This window comes from Trachurus trachurus (genome assembly GCF_905171665.1).
Source record: "Trachurus trachurus genome assembly, chromosome: 18".
NCBI lineage: Eukaryota > Metazoa > Chordata > Actinopteri > Carangiformes > Carangidae > Trachurus > Trachurus trachurus.
This window is the reverse complement of record NC_139909.1, coordinates 26141185-26165312: the sequence shown is the minus strand read 5'-3', so window position 1 is coordinate 26165312 and position 24128 is coordinate 26141185. Positions and strand designations below refer to the sequence as shown.

General features: G+C 40.6%; 1 protein-coding gene across 1 annotated transcript in view; it reads right to left on the bottom strand.

The window, feature by feature from the left end:
- pcxb (pyruvate carboxylase b) overlaps positions 1-24128 on the bottom strand; it is a 275919-nt gene that overhangs the window by 131835 nt on the left and 119956 nt on the right. Inside the window, exon 12 of the mRNA XM_083992769.1 lies at positions 12009-12191. Coding sequence (XP_083848895.1) covers positions 12009-12191 — 183 coding nt within the window. The remainder of the gene's footprint in view (positions 1-12008; positions 12192-24128) is intronic.

The window sequence follows — 24128 nt, the reverse complement described above, 5'->3', positions numbered from 1 at the left end:
ATATTTTTATGGGAAATTGCAGGGTAAGGCTTGACTTCTGTATAATTTTGGCCGATTGTGTGCACACATGCACAGAGAGGTAATATAAGAGTACTGAGGCACTGAGCTTGGCATTTAGCAATGTCAGAAGTGAAGAACAACAAAAAGAACAAACAAAGGAGAGAGGCATGTGGGAGATGCTCCAGAATGTATCGATGAAGAGTGGTGAACAGTTAGCAAAGCATACATCTTTAGCCTTAAGAGCAAAACAGACACTTTCAGACTAACACTAAATGCAGTGCAGGCTTGTAATAGAATTTTATATTAGCGTGAGCACAGTGAGAGCAGGTATACCTCAGGCTCAGTCTGAGAAAAAAAACTCAACATTAAAACTGTCAGTGCTACTGGGTTGCCAGATGTTGCAGTGAAACAAGCAAACCCAGCTGTCAAATAACCAGCACAACTCATAAAGGGGTGTGATGAAATTCTTAGCATAAAAAAGACCTCCAGCTCCAGTATTTTTGGAGCATTAGAAAAGAAGACTATTCTCCTTTTAATGAGCAAATCTGGCAGCTCTAACAGATCCAATTTGTTTCAACACTTTTGTAAGAAAACATTTGAAAAAAGATGCATTTACAGGCAAACATACTGCGTTTTTTTGCGCACGTATGAACTACTGCTGTGATAAACAAACTGTTTGGAAAGCATTTCAGTCTCTTTGAGTGTGAGTGGAATAATCATGTGACCAGACGGTCCAGAGAAATCGAGTTCTATGTTCCATTAATGTCCGTTCAATTATGCTTGACAATATCTGATAAAAGAACAGAGACCCCAGAAAGGTACTGTGAGACAAATCTATGACCACCAGCTCCAACTGCACAACAGCTAATCAGCTTCTATGAATGTATCTTTGTGAAAAAATATCAATAACAAACAGCTGGAAGTGACGGAGCAGACTCAACTCGTTGGCAATAACGGACAAAGTTTGGTCGATTTCCACATTTGTTTCCATGAGAAGCACAGAGCCGTTGGAAGTGCCCTGTGCTCTAAAAACTCTTAATTAAATGACTAAGACAATAAACATCTAATACCCAAGGCTTAGAGAATGATCTATTAGGTCTGATAAGCTTCATTTGTTTATTTTCAATTAACACAATCTATGAGTGTGACCTAAGACACCAGTAGGGGGACGCCAATGTCTCACTCTGACAGAACATGAATAATGCTGTTTACTCCACCGCTGTGCATATATGTTGAAGTTTGTTGTTCCTCCTTACATATGAGTGTGAGTGTCTTTGTGTGTCTGTTTGTTTGTAATGGATTATTAAGCCCTAAAACCTTCCTTAGAGTGTGTGTGTGTGTGTGAGTGAGAGGGAGAGAGAGTGAGTATTAGAGCACATAAATTAATCAGGATGTGTACCGACCCTTAATTAAAAACTCCCACTTCCCCCTGAACCCTACTTCTATGTGCATGTGTGTGTATGCAGATGTATCTGCATTTGTATGCATGTCACCGCTGCTGAATCTCATTATCATGACTGCACATGGAAACATGCACAACACCATTTCTCATATTTGAAGCTGCATTTAACTGTGGTGTATTCTTGAAACCAACATGTCCCACTGTGATTTCAGAAACAGGTGAACAGAATCAGGCTCTGTTTGCCAGAAAGTGACAGCGTGAGTCTAAAACTTCATTAATGCACCATTAACATGCATTCTGTCCTTTGTGTCAGACTGTCTTATTTATTCTTCCGACTACACCTGGGGTCAACACCCCTCACAAAGTTGACTGGTCATTAGCTCTCCTCAGTGAGTAGACCTATTCATTTTCAATCAAACTATGCTTGAGGCAACATGTCAGAGAAGATTACCAACATGTTCTGTCCACATGCCCACTGGATTTATCTTTTATTTCTACATGGGCTGTGTATTGTACAGTATGCTCTGCTGCCTACTCTCAATGCAAGCCGTTAATTGCTCTTTTTGGTTTTCATTTATACTTGCACTTGTGGAATATTATGGCAGTTTCTCATTTTTTGTACTGCTGCAATTGCTTTTCCAGCCATTCAAGGTGTGGCATTGAAAAGTAATTCACCAGCCATCTTTCATAGTCCGCCTACATCATCCTCAGCCACATACACTTCATGATTAGTTCAGTTCATGATTTCTTTTTGTTATTCCACTTAAATAAACTGAGCACACATGGCAGTGGCACACAATCACATGTTGCTGTGACCTGCAATTGACCCAAACGGTAGACGGCGTGACAGATAGCCCGTCTCTTGGGAAAAGTACATTACTCACACAACTAATCAGATTTCACACCTTCAGCAAGGTCATTGCCTTCTCTCCACCGCCTTCTTACCCCTCTGTGTTTCCAACTACCACTCTGATCACAAATTAATATTCACGCAGACGTCCAGACCGCCACAGGGGAGCTAGAGTGTGTATGTGTTTTTGCTGTTTTATGTGCATGCGGCGAAACTCAAGCTGTGATGTTACAGCAGAGCAGGGAGTGACAGAGTGAGAAGAAATAATGGCAGGAAATGAGGATGAGGAGCAGAGGCAAAAGAAGAAGAAAAAGAAAGGAAAGAAGAGCAGGCATTAGAGGAATGGACATGTGTAACAAACTGGCAGAAGAGGAAGCTGCAATGGAAACACCATGTCCTCTACTTTGAAGTTGGCTATATGTCTCAGTCATGTTTGTGCTTCTATACATACACTAACCCAGATTTCCTCTTTCACCAATTGAGATAACACTGTGAAAAGGGGAAATCTATTTTCTATCTCTTTAGTCTTCATTTTATGTCTACATTTCTAAGAAAAGGAAAACATGATAGATTATGTGTAACCTGAACAGGAAACAGATACATCTCCTATATACACATCAGACTAAAAGCCAATTCAGACAGGAAGCATTTTTTACTGATTGAAAAGGATTGGAATAAGAGGAGATGAAAAGTCACTGATTCACTTTTTCTTTTGCAAACAGATTATTTACAAATTTCACCACCAAGTTTCAATTCCAACTTTGTCATCTTCTTTGTGGATTTGTTTTCATTTGGGTTCAATTTCCTTCTCTCACATCATCCAACTTCTTTTCTCTAGTCTCCTCCCTTCCTCCCTCTCCTTCTCCCTTTCCGCCTCCCATATCATCCTCTCCCCCTCTCCTTTCGTCACAGTTGATTTCCAGCCGTTTAATCCTGATTATGGCTTCAAAGTCCCAGTTGACACCATCCAGCTCCAACTTGCTGTGTGTGCACATGTGTGCATACAGCAATGAGATGCTGATTCGGGCAATAAATGCATCTGTCTTTGATAGGCATTGTGTTTGTGTTGACGCGTCGTTTTAGAGTGTATGCTTGTTTTCTACATGATAGCATGTAAGCTGGAGTGGCAGGTTTAGTCACTAAGTCATGTTAGCATGAAAAGACTTGTATACTTCCCCATAAAACAGTTGTTTGTGACTGTGCAGTGTGTTTGTGTTGAAGTGAACAGCTTAGTGGTTGTTTACTGCTAGGACCGATGCTATATGTCATTTTAACAAGTGTGCCCTTCTTTCTGTCTTATCTCTGTTAAACATTGTTGTCCTCTCTCCATGTGCCAAAACACTGTTACTTACATTTGAAGACTCACTTTGTCTTGCTAGACTTGAGATTCTTTGTTATAACATGATATAAGGACGTTTTTAAATGAAATTAAACCATAAATAGATTTACATTTACTTATTAACACTTTCAGTGACAGGGTAAGAAATGGTGAGATAATATACACTAACAAGTGTAAAGGTTCTGTATGTTAGTTCTGCTATTACAGCACTTACATACACCCCAGTGCTGCAGTCAGGGTGAATTTTTGGTCCAGACAGACACTTCTGTAATTTGATTAGTTTGTGTGGGTAGACACTAGAAAGAGAAATAGGGACGGCTACAGGACTCATCAGGAGCCTGATTAGAGTTCAGACACTTTCACCATAGATTTGTTCTTCTTTTTCTGATTAATGAAAAGAATGCACAAAGGCTAAACTATCATTATACTGCACAATACTACACAAACTACCTGCACAGGCTAAAGCAACTCAAGAGAAATGTCAATCTGGTAGCGCTTCCCAGCTCAATGGAAATATTTGAAGCTGCAGTTTGTCATATTTATGTACTGGAGTGCCTCATACATTATATATTGTAAAATGTTCCTTTTACAGAGTGGGTAGGCAAACAAGGACAACTTTGAAGAACACACCAAAGACAAAAGATGCCCATTTCAAAGTGTTTACAGTTGTTTAAAGTGGCGAGGCAGCAAATAGGCAGCAAAAGAAAAACAGGTCATCTATAGTTAAGGAGCAGGAAACTGCTCATTGAAACTGATAATGAAAAATTCTTTTTTGCATCTGTACTACAGGCGTCTGTTGGGTGTTAATCTAAGAGTAGCCATGCAGTACAGGCACCTGTCACTGTGTTAGAGTGGGTGGATTTGAAACTTTAATGCCTTTAAGGCCTTAAATTTAGGCAATTTATCTCCCTGCCCATGCTGCTAAACAAGTGGTGACTGGTGTGACTGTCATCTCACTGTTTCTCTCCCTCTCCTACCTATTCTCCACCAGTGTCAACTTTTTTCCAACCGATGCTTTTTCATCCTTTTCAGTTTTAGTTTCACACTATACCTAACCCAACACACACTACATACTTGCACTATATAGTCATTTTTTGTCCTTGTGTCAACATGACTCAGTCTCCCCATCCCTCAATTCATCACTCATCCCTCCACCAGTCACCTCAACGTACTCTCATTTATGCACTCTCACTATCCGTAATTGGATTTGCATGTTCTTGATCTTTTATTCAATTTCTTGGAATAAGACTTTTCCAAGACTGCACTTAAGTATAGCCTACACACAGAAAATGGGCACATAGGGATACACACATGCAGGCTACGCTTGCACGCACACGCACACACAGATAATTACAAGACTGTTCATGTGATTAAGTACCGTGCAAGTGGTTGTTTAGAGGTGTGAAATGAAGGAGAGATGGACAGATAACCCAGCCCCAGAGACACATATTAGAGTGTGTGTGTGTGTGTGTGTGTGTGTGTGTGTGTGTGTGTGTGTGTGTGTGTGTGTTAAAAAATAGTGTCAGTGTGCGTGAGTGTGTGATGTCGCGAGTGTGCGTCTCCATTCCCTCAGAGATGAGATGGATTTCCTGTTTCTTATCACCTCTTTGTAAATGCTAAGTGAATGATCCTGGATCAGTGCTTCTGCCTATTTCTGCTTAGCAACATGATGCAAAGGTCAAAGGAAGGGACCTTCAGATCAGTGTTTCTACAGTAAGTTAACACTGGTCTCACTGCGCCTACAGTGATGGAACCAGCTGCAAGGCAAGAAATCAAGGCAAATGAAACAGGAGAAGAAAGGATGATCAGACAGGTGAATGAAGAAACTCTAACTCCTACATTTTGTGATTATTTGATGATGGGTTATTTAGTCCGGTTTGAGATGATTCAGTGTCTGCAATAACACAGACACAGTGGTGGATGTTGTTTTGTATCTGCTGTACAGTGGGCTTTTTCTATGACATAAATTACTTTGACATCTCTGAACAACAGGGCCCATTCACACACTGTTTTATCAAGTTAGTTGGAAGAAAATACAAGAAAAAATCTTCCAAGAGTCTTTTCCTGACCACTGATTTATTCATACTCACATAAAAAATTTAGATTCGTATTTCAGCTTAATTAGGATGAAAGTCCAATCCTCAGTGTTTGGTTTAAGAAGTAAACTTGTTGATTTGACTAATTACAGTAATTCAGCAATATAAACAATAGCTATGAAGGGGCTAACACGAGGGACTCTGAGACCATGGTGAAAAAACAAAAACAAAGATGAGGATAGAGGAAAAGAAGACCATGGGAAAACACATGTAACCAACTCAGTGAAGCGTTTCCAGAAGACTCAGGCATCAGAGAACAAGACGTACACATGAGAGAACCAGAAGACAACTTTGCTTATGAAGGGAGACTGAGGTCAAACGGGTGAGGAGGTGGGGGAGCATGACAGAACATGGAAAAGAAAGTAGGGAGTTGTTTACCTGACAGAAGAATGTGATAAAGGAGTTGGATATGACAGTAAAGGCACTGGGAAATGTTGTGCTTGGTCAGACTGATATATACATGTACACACACACTTGAGACCATGTAAACTGAGGAGGTGTGTAGAAACATACACTGGACTGGGCTGGATTGTTGGTTTACCGATATCCCAAATGTTACTGTGATACTACACTGACGTATAATGGTAAGATTCTATCTTTGCTTTGACAGAATGACGGAAAGTCTGCTAAATGCCACTGCATTGAACAGATATGAGACTTTGACAGATTTGATTTATTCTTATCATTATTTCCTCTGTAATGAATGACCAGCTCTACTGATAATCGCCACACATTTGCGAAATATGAAGGCGGCGAGAAGTAAACAATAAGGGGGAGGAGGATGGGGTGTGGGGGCTGCAGGTGGTGATGAAGAACCCAAGGAGGATTTGATATTTTAAAAAGTGGATTTTATGTATTCAGCATGAAACAGCGTTACTGTGTAATGTAATGAGGGCGATTTAACCCATGGAATATGATTGTCTCTCATCAAAGACTCATAACCTGGTGGAGAAGACGACAAAACACTCATGTCATACTTGAATGATCATGTATGACAGAACTGCTTAGTGAAAAAATAAAGATCCTGCTCGCTCAGTGGAATCAAGCGGGGTAACAGAGGGACAAGACTGTGGTGATCTTCAGATGGAAACCAGCCTGTGATCTCTCAGCCTATAATGAAGTGAAATACATTACAAAGATTCTTCAAAGAGCTTTTTAGATGGGATCATCACCAGCCCCTCACACACACACATACACACACACACACACACACATACAGGGATGGACGGACAGAAGTGCACACGCACACACACAGACAGACGCTGTGAGTGCAACTACCTCATGTCACCTCAAACACTCTCACGCTTACAGATGAGGTGTAAAGATGAGCAGTAATGAAACCATGCTGCCTAAAGCAAAGCCCCTAGTGTCGCAAATATAAGTCTCTCACACACACACACACACACATCCATTGGGTCTGAGTTTGTGGAAGTCTCCACCAAACTTGACAAAATATATTGGGAGTCTGATGCCATGAGGACAGAGGTCGAGGTTTAACCTTACAGCCATTTCTGAAACTTTCTCTTTCATTTCTGCAGGAAAACTTCCACCTGTCTGTCTTCATCGTCACATACCTCTCCTTTATATAGCAAATGCTTTTTCATGTATAACCACAGTTGCACCTGATCAGGGTAGAGGTTAGTTATATGCAGACCTGAGCGTGTTCCTGAAAAGCTGAATATTTGTTTTGTGAGAAATGTGTTTTTTTATTTGTTGCACTGTCTACAACGGCCTAAGGAGACCTCGATTTGAAAAACAAAACACTTAATAAATCCTGATTTGTTTGTGTTGTGTGTGTTGTCACTGTAGAGAATAACCATGCAAATGCAAGGACATTATTCAATCTTAACACTTTGAACCAGCGACGTGCACTGCAGGCAGAAACGTGACAGCCACAGGTGAACTGGCTTCTATGTGCAGCTCCACCTTTCTTGTCATTTTCTGTTACGCTCTCTCCAGCTCCACTGCCCTTTTGCCATTTCCCCTCAGCTCCTCTATCCGTCTATCTTTACCCTCCTGTCTCAGACCTGTCACTTTCCTGTTTATAACCCCCCCCCCTCTCTCTCTCTTTTTGCTGCTATGCGTGATATTTTCTTGGTCAAAACACATGTCTCATCCTTTACCTTTACACGCGCACACACACACAGTCCATGCTGAAATGCACACACATGCATATGAACACAGGAGATAAACAGAGCTTTCTCAAATGCCAAATATAATTCCACACAACAGAGGTGAGCAGCATGTAGTTGCGTGCAGTAAACCAAAAAACTCTTACTGTGGCAAGTGCGTTGTGCTTTTTGCTTGAAAGGTTATGCTATAAGTAACGTGGAAAAAACAACCATAAGAGCCACCAAACTAATAAAACAGTCTTAAAAGTCTGGTGCAGTCAAAGTCTGATTTACTGGAGCCACATTTGTCTTCATTGGGAAGGAAAAAAAACAACAGCTTGGAGTTATGAGAATGTCAGCCCTCAGCGTCATATCTCTGTGAGCAGACCAAAGCATTAATAGGCCTTGGATTTGTTGCCAACACTCCGGCCTCTCACTGGTGACATTCCAGCACAGCAACACCACTCTCTCCAAGGCCACTGCTCGAAAAAACACAAACAACAAGACAATGTGCCACAATTCTTCTCTGCCCGACATTTTCACTGGCCACCTTTTCTCAAATGAACGTACATTATGTAACTCTATAACACATGGATAAAAACTAGATAAACCAGGTTCTCATGAGGTCATGAACATTTCAGGAATGAATGTGTTGATTTGTCATCATTGTATGGGTTTCAGTGTGAGGATGTCACATGAGACAAGCAGGTGTTTACACCAAAGGCTCATTGTACTGAAACAGGCATTGAAACACCTGACTGAGCCAACACGTTGTTCTTTTGTTAATCTGGCAGCAAACAAAGCAGGACACTCTACAAGTCTTTGGAGAGCAGCCATGTTGGGGTCCTTTCTGCATGCTGCATCAATTAAAGACATTTCATTCATCACAGCACATGTGTAACTCTTCAAAGAGCTACGTAGCAACTCTACAAAAAGAGACATTTATTTTTGTAAATGTATGTTTTCTATGATATCACATATCGCAGTGAAACAGGAAGAAGGGTGGACTAAAAAGTATTCACCAGTTGAAGATAAATCTCAAGACGATGGTGAGACCATGTGTGAGCCAAGAGGCTCAAACATTAAAACTATACACGAGGATATCTACACCTACACATGGAGACGACAGCAACTGTGTCTTAACTAGGGACACACACTGAGTCTACATCAAAGTGCAAAACAATGTGTGCTTACTTTGAAGATAAGGTCACTGTCTGGACCACTAGTGACAGGAATGTGAGTGCCAGAATGATGTCAACTCTGGGACCGTAAAGTCTTGAGGACACATGAAACACTTTTCCAACTTACTGTCCACTTACATTGACAAATGATGTTGGCCTGGCTGCGCTGGCTTGTTATGGTGTTGTTAAGAGTGTGAGGTAACAGCGTGTGTGTTCACAAAGACAACACACAAAGGAGATGAAACATTGGTGGACGTTCAGCAGCTACAGTAGAAACAGGATGGAGTAGCTCAAAAGAGGTGGTGGAAAAGGCGTCAAATTCAACCTTCAAAAGAAGGGGAGAGAGAATGAATGTTGCAAGGTAATTTCAAAGGCAAATTATTTCAGCTTTTGAAAAAAATGTTTTCTTCTCCGTGTCCTTTCAAAGGCTTTCTGGCACCACACACCTGCACTTATCAAGTTGGCAGGGTCTGATTACCTTATTATGGCTCTTACAGGACCATTACAATTGGTGCCCATGAATTGGCAGACTTTAAATTCAATGGTGCGTGGAGTAAAGAAAAGCAGCCATTTTTGCTTGAATCTCAAGTCTTTGTGAAGAGCTGCTCTGATTTCTGTTTTCTACCAGCAACCTTACGAAAGGTAAAATTTAATTTAAGTCCTTGCTACAGTTACCTTGTGTTCTTTCCACCAAACTACAGATAGATAGAAGGTATTCTATTTCAAGTTTGATCAGCACCGGCTCGGAGGTGTCTCACTGCTGCCTTTTTCACAGCACACCAATCTCTACTCGGAGAAACAACTGAATCTGTTCAACAGAGGGACTTAGGAGAAGTACATTCATTTGACTTCTCAGAGCCTGTTTACATAAACCAGAGCAGCGAGGACAAAGGACAGTGTCCACAGGCACATCAAGGCTCTGCAAACATCAAACGCTTTCTCACTTCATCAGAAGGGAAAATTAATCTATTAAATCTGTGCTGACAGTTTGTAAAGTGCACTCCAAGTTAAATGAGAAATTAGAGTTGAGAAGACCAATTTGACTTGCAATTTCACCTCATCATGACTAATTCAAAGGAGATTGAGGAATTACTATGACTGAGCTGATAGAATTCTTGGTTCCACCAGCTACAGCCATCCCTTTACGTTTATCATGGCCTTTATTTTCTTCTCTCTAGGTACTGTAGGTAGAAACCCTCTGTGCACTTCAGAATGTAAATATATGCAAATGTTAAAAACACTTAAAGACACAATCTGTTTATCATAATTACTCAAAGCAAAAAGTGAACAACTGCTACTGGTCTACAGAAGTGAGGTCACACCTCCAAATTTACATTAGCCACTGCTGACTTTAATTCACAGTTCATTTACACTTCAGCTGTTGCACTGCAGAGGTAGGATAAGTAATTATTTTAATTGTTGTTTTGAAAAAAGAAAGTTGAAGAAATCAAATTAGATATATAAAAAATCACCACTGTTCATTTTCTGACACCCTACTACTCGACCTACTGTACAAAGAAAACCTTTTAAAAAGCCTTCAATGGCAATATGTCCTTTCACTTAGCTACTTCAAAAATGTTGTATTTATTTATTGGAATGTGAAATGATTTATTTACTGGCTTTTTCAGCTTCATGGAAAAAAGGTAACAACTGAACTACTTACAGGACTAATTCACCTTGCTTTGCTCTCCTTGAAATGAAATGCTTCATTTTCCACAGTAATGAGTCTTTGTGGACACCAGTGTCCACAACAAAAACATCCAAGACCTTGGCTGACCAACGCAGTGTTTCCAGTTGCAGCTTGATTAATAGCACAACACACCTTGGACCACAATGTTCTGGAGAAAAGGAAATGTTATGAGCTCCCTGCATGTGTTATCAGGTTTGTGCTTTTTAACTGCAGGGTAAAAATTAAAAAGATGAAAATGTGTAAATTACATGTGTGGAAAGCAGAAGTACTGTAAAATGATGATCAGGAGAAATCTTCAAACTGTCCATCCTGCGTTCTGTTTGCATCCAACTCAACAATTAACTGGCTCTATGAAATATATGCCATCTGCTGAAGCATAACTCAGAATATCAAAGACTAATTCCTTCCTCCTTTAACATCGCAACATTTGTTAGGCTGACAAAAATAAAGAAAGTATATTATTTCCCAGTTGCCCTGCCCCAGCTTATTTAATATTGCCTTTTCATTGTCATGTTTATACCTCCCTCTATACCTTTATACCTAAAGTCACAATACAAAATAAACTGAGTCTGATCTATGTGCTGTGCTACTCTGGCTTATTCAGGATACAAATATTAATGATATCAACATAAAAAATTATTTCCTGAGCCAATATAGACACACAGCACTGAAAATAAGCCAAATCAAAGGGCAAAGGAGGTGTGATGTGGTTCATGACATTATTTGCTTGTATGGTGGGTACATGAACTCTTGCAGCTCATTATTTTTAATTAGCCCCACCTTCCCTTTCTGTTAACTCCGACTTTAGCTCAAACCACTGCTGTCTGTAAAAGCATTTAGACCAGCAGACATCACATGGCACAACCTGCTTCTCACTAGAAGCTTCTCTCTTTTTCCAGGATGCATCTGAGGCAAACAAGTAAACAGGACTAGAGAGCATGTGTTCAACTACATGGGTCACACAGAGACGTAAAGCTAAGTGTCCAAGAAGTCTGGAGCACCACTTTAGTAAGTTGCACTTGTACTACAGCTGATTACTGTAAGTACACAGAGACGTTACAAAAAGCTATCTGGCTAACACTCTCAGTTTGAAACGCATCACACCATGAACCAGGCTGGACCGGCTCAAACTGTTTGTGATGCGCTCTTATGAAGCCATTCACAACGGCCTGCAGCATCAAACCTATAACTCTGCTGCCTTGAATGAATCTTTCCTCACACCAGACATTTAGGGCCACATCCATCGGAGAAAAAAAGAGAACTTTAAATGCAAATGGAAACGGAGCAAAGTGCCTCCCAGAGCACCAGCTCCTTCAAGCACATGTGGTTGAGGTCCTACCTTGACTCCTCGCACTCTGAACTCAGCCAGGGCACGGCTCATCTTGGAAGCTGCTGTCTGCAGGTCCTTCCCACTGGCGATGACTTTTACCAGCAGGGAGTCGTAGTGGGGTGAAATGACAGCACCCTGGAAGGCAGAGGCGCTGTCCAGACGGATACCCATTCCTTCACCGCTGCGGAACACCTGGAAAGAACAAGACAATAAAGTGAAGAGTGGCGTTCTTCATACAACTGAAAACTTCATGTTGCAGATAAACAAATAAATGTTCAAAATACTTCTTCCTGACTGAAATTCTGACGATGAAGTCTTCATATTGTATTAAACAATAATTAATAACATAAAATAACACCAAGTGAATATAATTTGGAGGCAAAGCAGTGTAGAAATAAATTGGGATAGTATGAATTACATTGGAGACTGCTGCAGTTGCAGGAAAATACATTTGTTCAATTTGTCAATTTGAGATTTACTTTTTTCATTGGGCCTATTACAGTACTGTCTCACTCTACAAGCTCCAGTAATCTTGGTGGGTGTGTGATTGTTAAACATTTCCCAGATACTTTTTGTGTGTCAATTATATTCAACTGTTCTAAAGTAATCAATTCCATTTTCAGTGCTTAGGAAATAATAATGATACGAGCTTTTGCAATCTGCTGTGAGCTAACCTGACTCTCTGAGAATGAGGGTTAGTGCATAGTAATCAGAGGTGGAGAGAGGCAGGGAAGAACAAACATACAGGGAGGGGAAATAGACAGTCATAAAAGAGCTTGGTTCAAATCCAACCCTGGACCTTTGTCATATCTCTCTCAGCCGTTCCTATCACTCTGTGTTTTAAGATGTGAAAATGTCTGAAACAGCAAAATGCATTTAGCAGATTTTGCAAACTTCTCAGAAGTGTAAGATGCAGCATCAATCATTTTCCTTTGTTATCGTCAGTTGAATATTTCAGTGCATTAGTGCAAGATTTCCTCACTCATTTCACTATCCCCAGCACTGTCTACAACATTTGTTAATGGCCTGTTTTGTGGATGAAGCAGGGATGCAGAGCACCACATCAGATAGGCGCCTGAAACGTAAGCAGAAATTAACCTTGGAAGGAAATGGCCGATAGACATGAAGAGCATAATAAGGAGATGAGAAAAGAGAAAACAAGCATGAGAAGAGTGAAAAATGAAAAGGCTGGATGGTTCCAAACCACTTGGCAAGAGAGAAGAGAGGGAGGAGAGTAGATGTGAAGAGGAAAGTGAGGACTGTCCAACACTACAACATATGGAGCCCCTCGAGGGCTGGAAGCGAAAGATGAGTAGAAATTATAATTATAACAATGTTGTGCCACACTGATGATATGTTAGTAATATTTTCAGACAATGTCGATGTGCAGAACTGCCAACATTTATGTCCAACAATAATTTTTCATTATCTCTTTGCTCTTTACAACTCACCATTTTACCTAATGTGATTCTGCCCTGGTTGTTCAAGCAGGCAACTGGAAATTATCAAAATGTGATATAATTCCCTGAATTACTCCCGTTGACAAAGATGTGCCACAATATTGCTGTATGGTGACAGAATGAATGGACCGCTCATTATCAGGTTGACGCTGTGTTACACTTCAGTGCTACAGTAACTCACTTATTAATAGAAACATGGCAGAATGAGCACACACACACACACACACACACACACACACACACACACACACACACACACACACACACACACACACACACACACACACACATCACTTCCACATTTACTGCAATAGCAGCAAATTAACTACGGTTGCAATTTGGACACTTATCTTAACATGAGCCTCACTACTACATTACTGCTACATGTGGAAAATATATTTTTACCTCCACCAAGGCTTTTGGTCAAATAGATTACACAAAAATTGATTTGCAACAAACTTGGTGGAGGGGTGGGTCATGGACCACAAGGAAGAACCAATGAATTTTGATTCTGATTTGGTTAAAGGAGTGGATGCAGGAAATATCTTACACTCTTATAAATGTTGTGAGATCTGGCATTTACAGATACATTCATCAGCTTCTCAGGAAATATCGGATGGATCTTGATGTGACATATTTATGGTGTTGAGATCTATGATTTACAGTTTGGTGCAGATCCAGATTATTTCCTGGATTTGACAAACATGTGTAGGATTGTTTGGCCTTGGTTGAGCTATGTGCTTCATACTAGTTCAAAGTATGGCTTATTCACAGAAATCCCCCTCACCAAGGAGTTCCCGTCTTTTTCAACATAAAATGGAGGCCAAGTTGAAAGAGACTGCCTACATAAAGCTGTGAATTCATGAGATGCTGGAGCAGAGGAAATTGTCACAAGTATAGCTGCTCACACATACAGTCTCTACTGTACGCCTGTGCAATATGCCGTTTCAAGGCTCAAAGCTCCAATTTCCAGGTTGTGATTTTCATAAAGCCCAACACTCCCCTTTGATTTTAAAAGCTTGAGGCTGGTCATCAGCATTTCAAGTGTCACTGAAGTAGATCCCAAAAGTTCCACTCTCACACTTTCTGATGAATGAATAAGGCTGCAACTTGCTCTGTAGAGAATATATTTGCCTTAAATTCAAAAAGAAGGTTTTATATTTGATGCGTGATTACAAAAAAAAACATTTCTTTATAAAGGCTGTTGTTGTGCCATTACAGTTCATTATTTAGCTGAGCTTCTACCGCTGTGCTTGCACTGAATCTCTTGATGACAGAATCATTTCCTCAAAAATATCAGCAGACATTTCAGATGAGGACAGTTGTTCAAAACAGACCTTGGATGAAACCTTCATCTCTAAATGAGGGCCTCTCCCTTCTACTTTCCTAATAATAAAATACTGTGGTATGAATGACATCCCCCAAAACTCCCCCTGAATTGAGATTGACAGAGGCCAAGATTATGCCGGAGAAAAGTCTGACTTTGAGTCCAACTAAAACACAAAAAAACACTTCCATATGATAGTAACTTCAAAAACTATAACTTTTATCTGTAGACACTTAATTTCTTCTCTCTGGATATGGTTTCTTTTTCAAGCTGATAACAACAACGATGATCTGTAAACAGAGCTTTTCAATAGCAGTGGTTTGCCAAGTGCAGCTCTAGGGCACTTTGTTTCCACAGTAGTCGTGAGGCAGTTGCCAACTCTCCTTTGCAAATGCTCCTGGGAAAAACCTACACTGTTTACTTTTCCTCTCTATTCATTAAATTTTTCCTTACTGTGCACTGGATACATTTTTAAAATTGTTCAGCCACCCCTTTACACTACAGGCCAGGGATGTAGACAATGCAGCTGTGAATGTTGACTGCTGGGTTTAAGTGAGTGACTGGATGTCCGACAGCTTCCCGGGGTTTCATTGCACATTGTTATTTAATATCACACTGCTGCATCCCCAGGGAGGAATATACTGTAAAATACTAAGCATTGTTCACAGTGAAACAAATGCTACTCTTAGCTTTGACTTATTCAGTCAATACATCCACACAAGCAGACTGAGCATAAGAGCAATTTTCAGCAAAACCCTGCATAATCACACAGTTTAGGCATTAGGCTAACGCGTTTATCCAGAACAACTTAAAGTGATAAAGAGGAAGTGACTAGCTCAAAGGCTCTTGTGTTCCCTGACATCCTGTCCTGGCTGCTGTTGTCATCTGGAAGTTGAAGAAAAGTTTTTGAAACCAATAACAGTACTCAACAGTACTCTGCTGGCTGGGTGTTGATCCATATTATCCAAGACTAATGAAAACTGATCAAAGTGGTGTACTGGGAATTCTAGTAAAGCCTCAGATGTTGTGTAGATGTTGTGGATGTTATGCCACCATAAGAGAGATTTAAATAGTAGATTGTTTGCATGGCCTCTCATCCATATAACACACTACAGAGGGTTTGTAATTCAGCATGTGTGCGGCTGCATTTCTGTTGCAAGGCCAGATGGTAAGTGACAATGACAATTGCTGTGTTGTTTCCTGGTTGGCATTTGTGCCAGGTGTAAAAGTGAGATGTGTTTTGTTAATCTGATCGTTCCAGCTGCTCTATGATAAGCATCAGGAATTTTAAAAGTTAAATGCCTGATATAAAGAAATGCATGCAGTCAAACTTAATGATCATTAGGTGGAATTTATCAATATTCGAAGATTATGATATAAATGCAAAGTAACACTGAGACTTGAGGTAAGTTGTGACATTTGCATGGTTTCTAATGTGCTTTATCATACTGGGATGCTTCACAGAAACTATATTTATATTGCATTAGATCCTAACAGCAGTACCTGGATGTCAGATACAGAAGAACAGTGATGAAATGAAATTCAGAACAGTGGATGCTAATTAGTGCTGTCATTTTTTTTTCGTTCTTTTTTTTGTGGGTGTGTGTTTGTAGAACTGAGTTCACTTGGGATGCAAGACACACTGCAGAAGGATCGTGCTGTTAATTCAAGTATCAGCCACGACAAGCCTGATAGAAACACCTATATATGCCTGAGGTGAGGTTACAGTGTCTCAGACAAAGACACAACAACAGCAACATAAGGAATACAGTATATAGTGAATGTATTTCCATAAATTTACTGCACATGATTTCGTATGCAGGCACACATAAACACATGTGCACACAAACATCCACACAGAAAACATTCACAGACTGTAACCATGGGCCAATATTGAGCCAAATTGAATTCCTAACTGGAAACAATCTTGTCTTGCTCGTGTCAGGAGACCAATCAAACATGCAGCAAGACAGATGTTTGTTGTTACACTTTAGTGCACAAACATATATATGGGATGTGAAGTTAACTGGAACCAGCAAAACTATCATGGTGGAGCCCTGGTTATTGGAACCACTTAAACAGAGGCTGTTTTGCAGAGAAAAACAAATAAAAAACCTCTGAAAATTTAATTCCAAAGGACATTAAAACCATTCATGCAAAATTTGAAGTGTCAAAGTTTTTAGTTAAAATCTCACATGATAAACTGAGAGAATTTCTAACAATTAACTCCAATAAACGAAGTGTTTCTGTTTGCTTACCTCTGTGAAAGTATTTTCATATTAACTTTTGTCTGTTATGTGGGATGCTGCACTTTGTGCTTCTGCTTTTGTGAATGTTGAGTGAATTAATTTTGGTTTCAGGGCATATACTGTAGATACAAGATGAATGGTGTCACAACAACAGCCTGCAGCAACAGGATGGAGCCTTTATCTCACACGCAACAAGGACTCAAGCCCAAGCACTGCCACTAAAGATCTTGTTGCTGCAAAGAGGCAGAGTGAGAAGGAAAAGATACTGTGCAGGATGATTTGATGAAAAGCCAAGTGCCATGTTAATAATTCAAGTCAAGGTGTTAGCTTCTTTCAGCCCAGGGCGCTTTCTAACAAGAAGACCCCACTTTCCTCTCTAACACTCTCTCCATGTCATTGTCTCCCTGTCTACTGTCTCTCACACTCTGTGGAGAGACACAGACAATAATAATTTAAGTAAAAGCCATTGAAATGATCTCCCTGGCATATCAATGCATCTGGTCAACTGTTGCCCTGTATTCATACGTTTCTATTGTCTCGCTCTTTGTCTGTAGTATTATCCCCATTTTCCTCTGGATTCACCTGAAATCAGTTTTGTCATTACGCACAAACAGGTGTGTACACAAGCTCACATCAATACTTCTAATTCATTACAATGCATTAAGGCGCCAGTGGAGTCTTATCACTGTCGTCTTACTGTGGCTCACACTTTTCTCTCATTTCTTACACTGCATTGTAAGTCTGTGTTTGTGCTTCTTATTTTTTTGTCACTAGCTTGCTGTCTACAACACCTTTCCATTTCATGCACGAAGCATATCACTCAAAAACTCTCCTGCTCTCCCTGTACAGCATAGGTCAGTGGTGTATTTCTCTGACACTGTATGAAAGAGTGCTGCTCTGCCATGGGAACATTACAAATCTTTGCTGCCCTGCCTGCTTTTTAAAGAAAAAACTCCTTTCAGGTAAACAAGTGGATTTCCCCACTGAAGCCCATGCATTTTCAAGAATATCAAAACGGCTCGTGGATGGGTTTCAGAGGCCCAAGTCATAAAACTTGCTGAGCGTGTGGTGGAGAGAGAGAAATCAAAATCAAAAACAAAAAAGCCAAAGGCATGAAAACTTGATATACCACTGTTTCACTTGAGTGTACTGTGCTGCTGAACAAGTGTAATAAGGTGAGAAAACATTAAGAATAGCCTCACAGTATATTTGAACATTTGTTTCAGGGGAAGTGTGTTATTCCGATGCCCACACATTTTGGCCACTGCGCTATCAGTGGTTTGACTAAATACGTTTTATCCTACAATTGGGAGATAACTGGACCTATGAAAAGCAGTAAAAGAAATGTTTGTGCATTTGTCACAGTGGATTTGTCACAGCGCCTTGCAATTTATCATGGAGATAACTATCACACTCATGGCTGTGAATTATATATGAAGGGGAGGGATGGCTCTCTTGAGCAAGAAGGGAGAGATTTAACTTCATTTACTGTGTTTATCCAAAGGACTAAAGTAGACTTTAATATCATTAATTACTTCCTTGATATACTATTCAGTTTAAAATTTCACCTTTCTGGCATTTGACTTTAAAGCTGATGTGACTTTGAAGATGTAAAAAAGGCAGCAGCTTTTTAATTACTAATGTATTAATAAACAATTGTGTATATTGAGCAGAGATACAGTACTACTGTAAGCTAGTTTCGTAACATTGTGCTGTCTGCAAATACCAAACTGTGTGTGTCAGATTTAACTCATAACTCTTTGTGCAACACATTTAACATTGGTTTGGAGAGATCTCCTTGGTTGACCTACACTCTGTTCGTTCATTCTCCATGTTCGTATTTATTCATTGTTGGTCTCAAATTGCCAGGGCGCATCTCTCAAGCTCGGTTTTCACCATGAGATTTAAGTTAGGAAACATCCAATTGAAAATCGATTCAGCCCCGTCAGATTTCTACTGGACCAATCACTGAATGTTTAGATGACAAACGACTTGAGACCTAGCCAAACCCAACAGTATTTTGTCAATATATGAAACGTGCTTTTAAAAACCTTCCAGTACAGTGTTGCCTGCCTACAGTTCTTACGTATTAAGGCAGCAAAAAAATTACTCAGAGAAATGGAGAAGTAAAATAAGCTTGATTATGGGTCTTAAGTGGTTTCCACCAATGACTGAACAAGATCCTTGTTACTTTCTAAACCCATTTAGTAGCAGCAACACGGTAATGGCCCAAATCCTCAGGCTCCTTAAGTGGACCCAAGACCAGATTTCACAGTTTGCTTGCTTTCGTAATAACACTGAAACTCTCCAAGACACTATCTGAACCATTTACCATTAAGTTTATTTCTTGCCACTTCACTCTGTATCCCCACTTCAGAGTCCTCCACATTTATCACCTTCTTCCCCTCCCTCACCTTTCACCTTCTCACTGACTATCACCCAATTATGCTGTATCATTTCATTTTTTCTCTTTTTTTCAGCTTTTGTTTATGCGTGGAGTTGAAGAAGACGGCAAACGTACACTTGAAGCTAATGTATGGAGTGGAAACAGCGAGACAGCACACACTGTGTTCCAGCTCTGTGTCTGAGGCAGAGAGAAAGAAAAGTGACAGCGATATCTGAGCCCCAACTGATAGCATACCAATTAGAGAGGGAGCAGACGGCGAGGCAGAGGCAGAGGCACCGAGAGGTAAAGAGAGTAATAAAGGAAAGAGACAGAATAGCACAGAGATGAGGAGAGGGGAGAATATAAGTACCATGTTAATGTTTGAATCCGAGAACTGTGGATGAATCGTGGCAGGAAGAGCGGCTGAAGGTGAGAGGGAAGAGAAATGAGACGAAGAGAAAGAGCTTCAGAGGGAATGAATAAAGTTTGTTTGATGCCAATTGTTTTTCGCTACCGAAAGCTGATGTTTCAAAAGCAACATGTCAGAATTGCTCTATCTGCTGCTGTGTTTTCCGTTCTCATGTGACAAGGTGAGTTAACCGTCTCATCTGCATGAAGCCAACAATCACAACCTCCCTCTCACAGCCTGTAACAGTGTCAGTGTTGTTTCCTTCCTCTGAAAGGTTTTGGGGTTGTAACCCAACACTGCAAGAGGCTCTCAAAGACAAACAGAAATAAAATCATACTTGAAGTAACTTTTTTGGATCATTTGACACAGAAACAGTTGCAAACTTCACAACATGGTCACTACTTTCGGTGGCCCAGTGTCTCAGAAGCATCTTCCTACATTTTGTTTTTCATGGCTAAATGCGTAAGTGGGTTGACTCCCAGGGAAGTCTGCTGACAGTTTATAGGCAGTCCTGGAAAAATCTGGCCATCTCCTGAATTTAATTACTTGTGTCTTTCAAAACTGGGGTGTCTTGTTGTCTCAGTTGACTTGGCATGCATGTCTGTATCATGTAACTGCAACGCACCAAATTAAAAATCCAGTCTAGACTCACAAGCCCCCTGAGCCAGTATGTTTCGCACTATTTTCAATTAGGAAAATGATCTTCTCTCTCCTTTTAACTGTGATTAAAAGGTCTTATAAAAATCCATTTTTTGCAAAATGTGCAGACACTCTAAGCTTAATGGGACTGACGTTCATATTATTCATATTACCATTTGATATTATCTGGCTCCTGCAGTGGGATCTCCTTTTTAAGTCTGAAAAATCCCTTCTTGTCTGACGGAACACAATCCTACAGTTTCCAGTGGGATAAGACAGGAAATGTATTATAGTGTGTGGGAAACAAGGGGTGTGTTTGTATGCAGCGCAGGGAACAGATAAAACCAAAGATGAGTAGCGGGCTGTAGTCTTAGAAGATCTCTGCATTTTACACTAACACATTTATAAGAGACATCATCATAAATAATGGAGACACTTTGAAAACCTGTGTAATATCAACTACAGTTTCACAACGGCCGGCTTCAGTAATAAAAGATTAGTAAAAAGCAAAGGTATGAGCCATGTGTTTTATACAAATCAGTTAATTCTGTGTACAGTATCTCACAAAAGTGAGGACAGCCCTCACCTTTCAGAAACCATTTTATTATATCTTCTCAAGGGACAGTACTATAGAAATGAAACTTGGATATACTTTAGAGTAGTCAGTGTTCAGCTAGTATAGCAGTATAGATTTGCTATCCACCGAACATTACTCAACACACAGCCATTATTGTCAAAATAGCTGGCAACACGTGTACACCCTTAGTGAGAGCCGTTCAAACATGCAAAGCCACCTGTCCTATTCATCATCCCCATGAATTTGCCTGCTTGGCCGGGTCATAATAAAATTGTGCATCATGGATTAGAGCTGTTAAATTTAGTACTTTGGGTACAATTCTCTCATATGGCCACAAGACTGGATGTTAAAGGAGGAGGTCAGACGCACGCCGCACTCTGCATCAAGTCAGTCTGTTCACTGTGGGTGTACTCACTTGTGTTGTCAGCCATTTAGACAATAATGGACTGTGTGTTGTGTTACTTTTGTGTTATTTTTGGTGGAAAGTAAATCTATACTGTTATACAAGCTGTACACTGACTGTAAATTATGTCCACGTTTTATTTCTACAGTACTGTCCCTTGAAAAGATATAATAAAATAGTTGCTGAAAAATGAGGGGTGTACTCACTTTTGTGGGATACTGTAGTATAGTAGTTTATATTGTTTATACAAGTAATGCACACATTTGAACCATACACCCTCTACATCTGTTTTCCAAGCAGCCATAGTGCTTCTGTTGATCTGTCCTTTGCTACTGGATTATTCAAGAAACCAAAAGGTCACCCAAATGACACTGTTGGTTATTGGTGAGGGAATCTTACATCGATCTGCTTTAATATTGAACACCAATTATAGTGATTGGAGAACCAATGCCTGTTGTGAATCGTTACTGAGACCCCCTCACAATTCAATATAAAACACCAAATCACCTATTACCGTGCAGCTCCTCCCCTGGGAATTCATGCTTGTGCGAGCTCAGTGGCCAATGTCTGCAGCCGCTCTGACTGGTGACCAATATGGTGAGAGCGAGGCATATTGGTCGGGCTTTAATTAAAAGTCATTGTCTGTCTTCTTCAACCCTCCACAAGTCATTCCCAAAGCGAGAAACAAAGAAGCCATGACCAATCCGATTTCCTTAACAGAGCCTCGCTAATACATAACAGGACACCACTGTGAACGCCATTTAGTTACATTTTTTAAGCCTTTTTAGCCAAATGAGTTTCTGTCTTAGGCTTTCTTGTGGATAAGTTAACCTAGCTGAGTTGATGTCGACAGCCCCGACCAGATAGAGACTTAGTCAGGTAAACATCCAGACTCCAACACATGAGCAACATATGGCCCCTGCCTTCACCACCTCAGGCTTTACTGGCTTTTTATTATCTGTACCTGTACTTGACATATGCTTGTCTAAAGCTCGCCTGGCAGCCCACAACCTGTCGTTCAAGTACCTGAATCCAAAATACAACCACTCCTCCCTTCTCCTTCCATTTCAATTTTCCTCCTATCCTTTCAATTTCACCTTCATTTCCTGTCTCTATACAGGCTCTATTTTTTCTATTTTTTTTTCCATCTCACAAAACCATTATCTACCTCACTCTACCTCTTCCTCCCGTTCCGTGTCTGAGTCCCTCGGGGCATCCCGGGCTTTATTTATCCTTTCATTCCTACTTCATTTGAACTTTATTCCCCCCTTCATTTCTTCCCTCTTTCCCTCCTTACTGACTTTCAGTGTTTACTTTTCCTTCTGGCCTCTGTGTCGCTCTAATCATCATCTTGTGTGACTTGTATGTTTGCATGTGTCCTTCATAAACCCATATTATCGAGCAAGTGTTAACTACTCTCACAGTCTAAGGGGACACGCACACACACACACTGACACACACACACAGCAGCACACACACCAAGCCCTCCCTTCAGTCCCTCGTTGCCTTTCATCAAAAGGCTCATTTTTTGATACCCGACTAAATTGGCTTCTCCTTTCAATCCTCTCAGTGTGTGTGTAAGTGTGTGTGTGTGCTCCAGACGGAGGTATAATGACCCTAATGAGCAATAGAGGATCTCTGCTGCTCTCCGGGTTTTTCCTCCTTTTCATTTTCTCCCTTTTCTCGCTCTCTGAATTTTCTAATCAATTATCGCTCATTCTGCCTTGCCTCCACTCCTCCTCAGAACACTCTCTAATTTTCCACTCCGTTCATATTCTCCTTGGCTCTCCTCTCATTTCTGCTTTTTCGCTCCGTCTCCTTTCATTTCCCCTGCACTCCTGTCTTTTTCTCATGTCTCCTCTTCATTCCTCCCCTCTCCTCGCCTAGTTCTTCACCTGCCATCGCTTGCGCTTGAATCTTCCCTTTTCCTTCTCAAATCTCTCCCTTTCCTGTCCTCCTCCCATCACATATTCTCTCATTAGATTTTCTATTTCCCCCTTTCTTATTTGCTCCCCTCTCTCCCCTCCCTCCCCTCCCTCTAAAAAACCCCTCAAAGCTGTAAGTGCCCAGCTGCTAAAAAAGGTTAGCCTAAAATGTTTGTGTTCTCTAGCACACTAACCAAGGACACCAACACAACACCGAACAACAACACAAAAGGAATACATGACACAGATGACTGCTGCCTGAACGCCCACACACACACTTGCTCTTATCTCTCATGCAGTATTAAACATCAGTGCTACCATTAGAGTCACTGGCAACCAGATGTCTGTGACGGCACTACAAGCTGTTTGGGGCTTTGGAGGTGGGATAGGTGGAGACACACACATACACACGCAAAACCACACCTCTGATATACAACTTGTCCAGATTTGGATGGACCTCCAGCTGTCACACACACACACACACTCACAATTCATGATGACATGATACATACTTGTGCTATGAATGCACAAGTGTAGATATGAATGAGCAGACAGACCAATCCCACTCACAGCTTTCTGGACAATATGAGCATATACACATGTCTGATGTCTGAGCCTGCATGGTTCACAGGACAACTACGTCTCCACAGTCTAAACAGAGTCTGAACAGTGTCAACATCCTGCCAAAAAATGTTATCATTATCACCTTGGGGGAACTTTGTCTTAAAGAGGAACTAAGCAGGGTTTCTCCTGT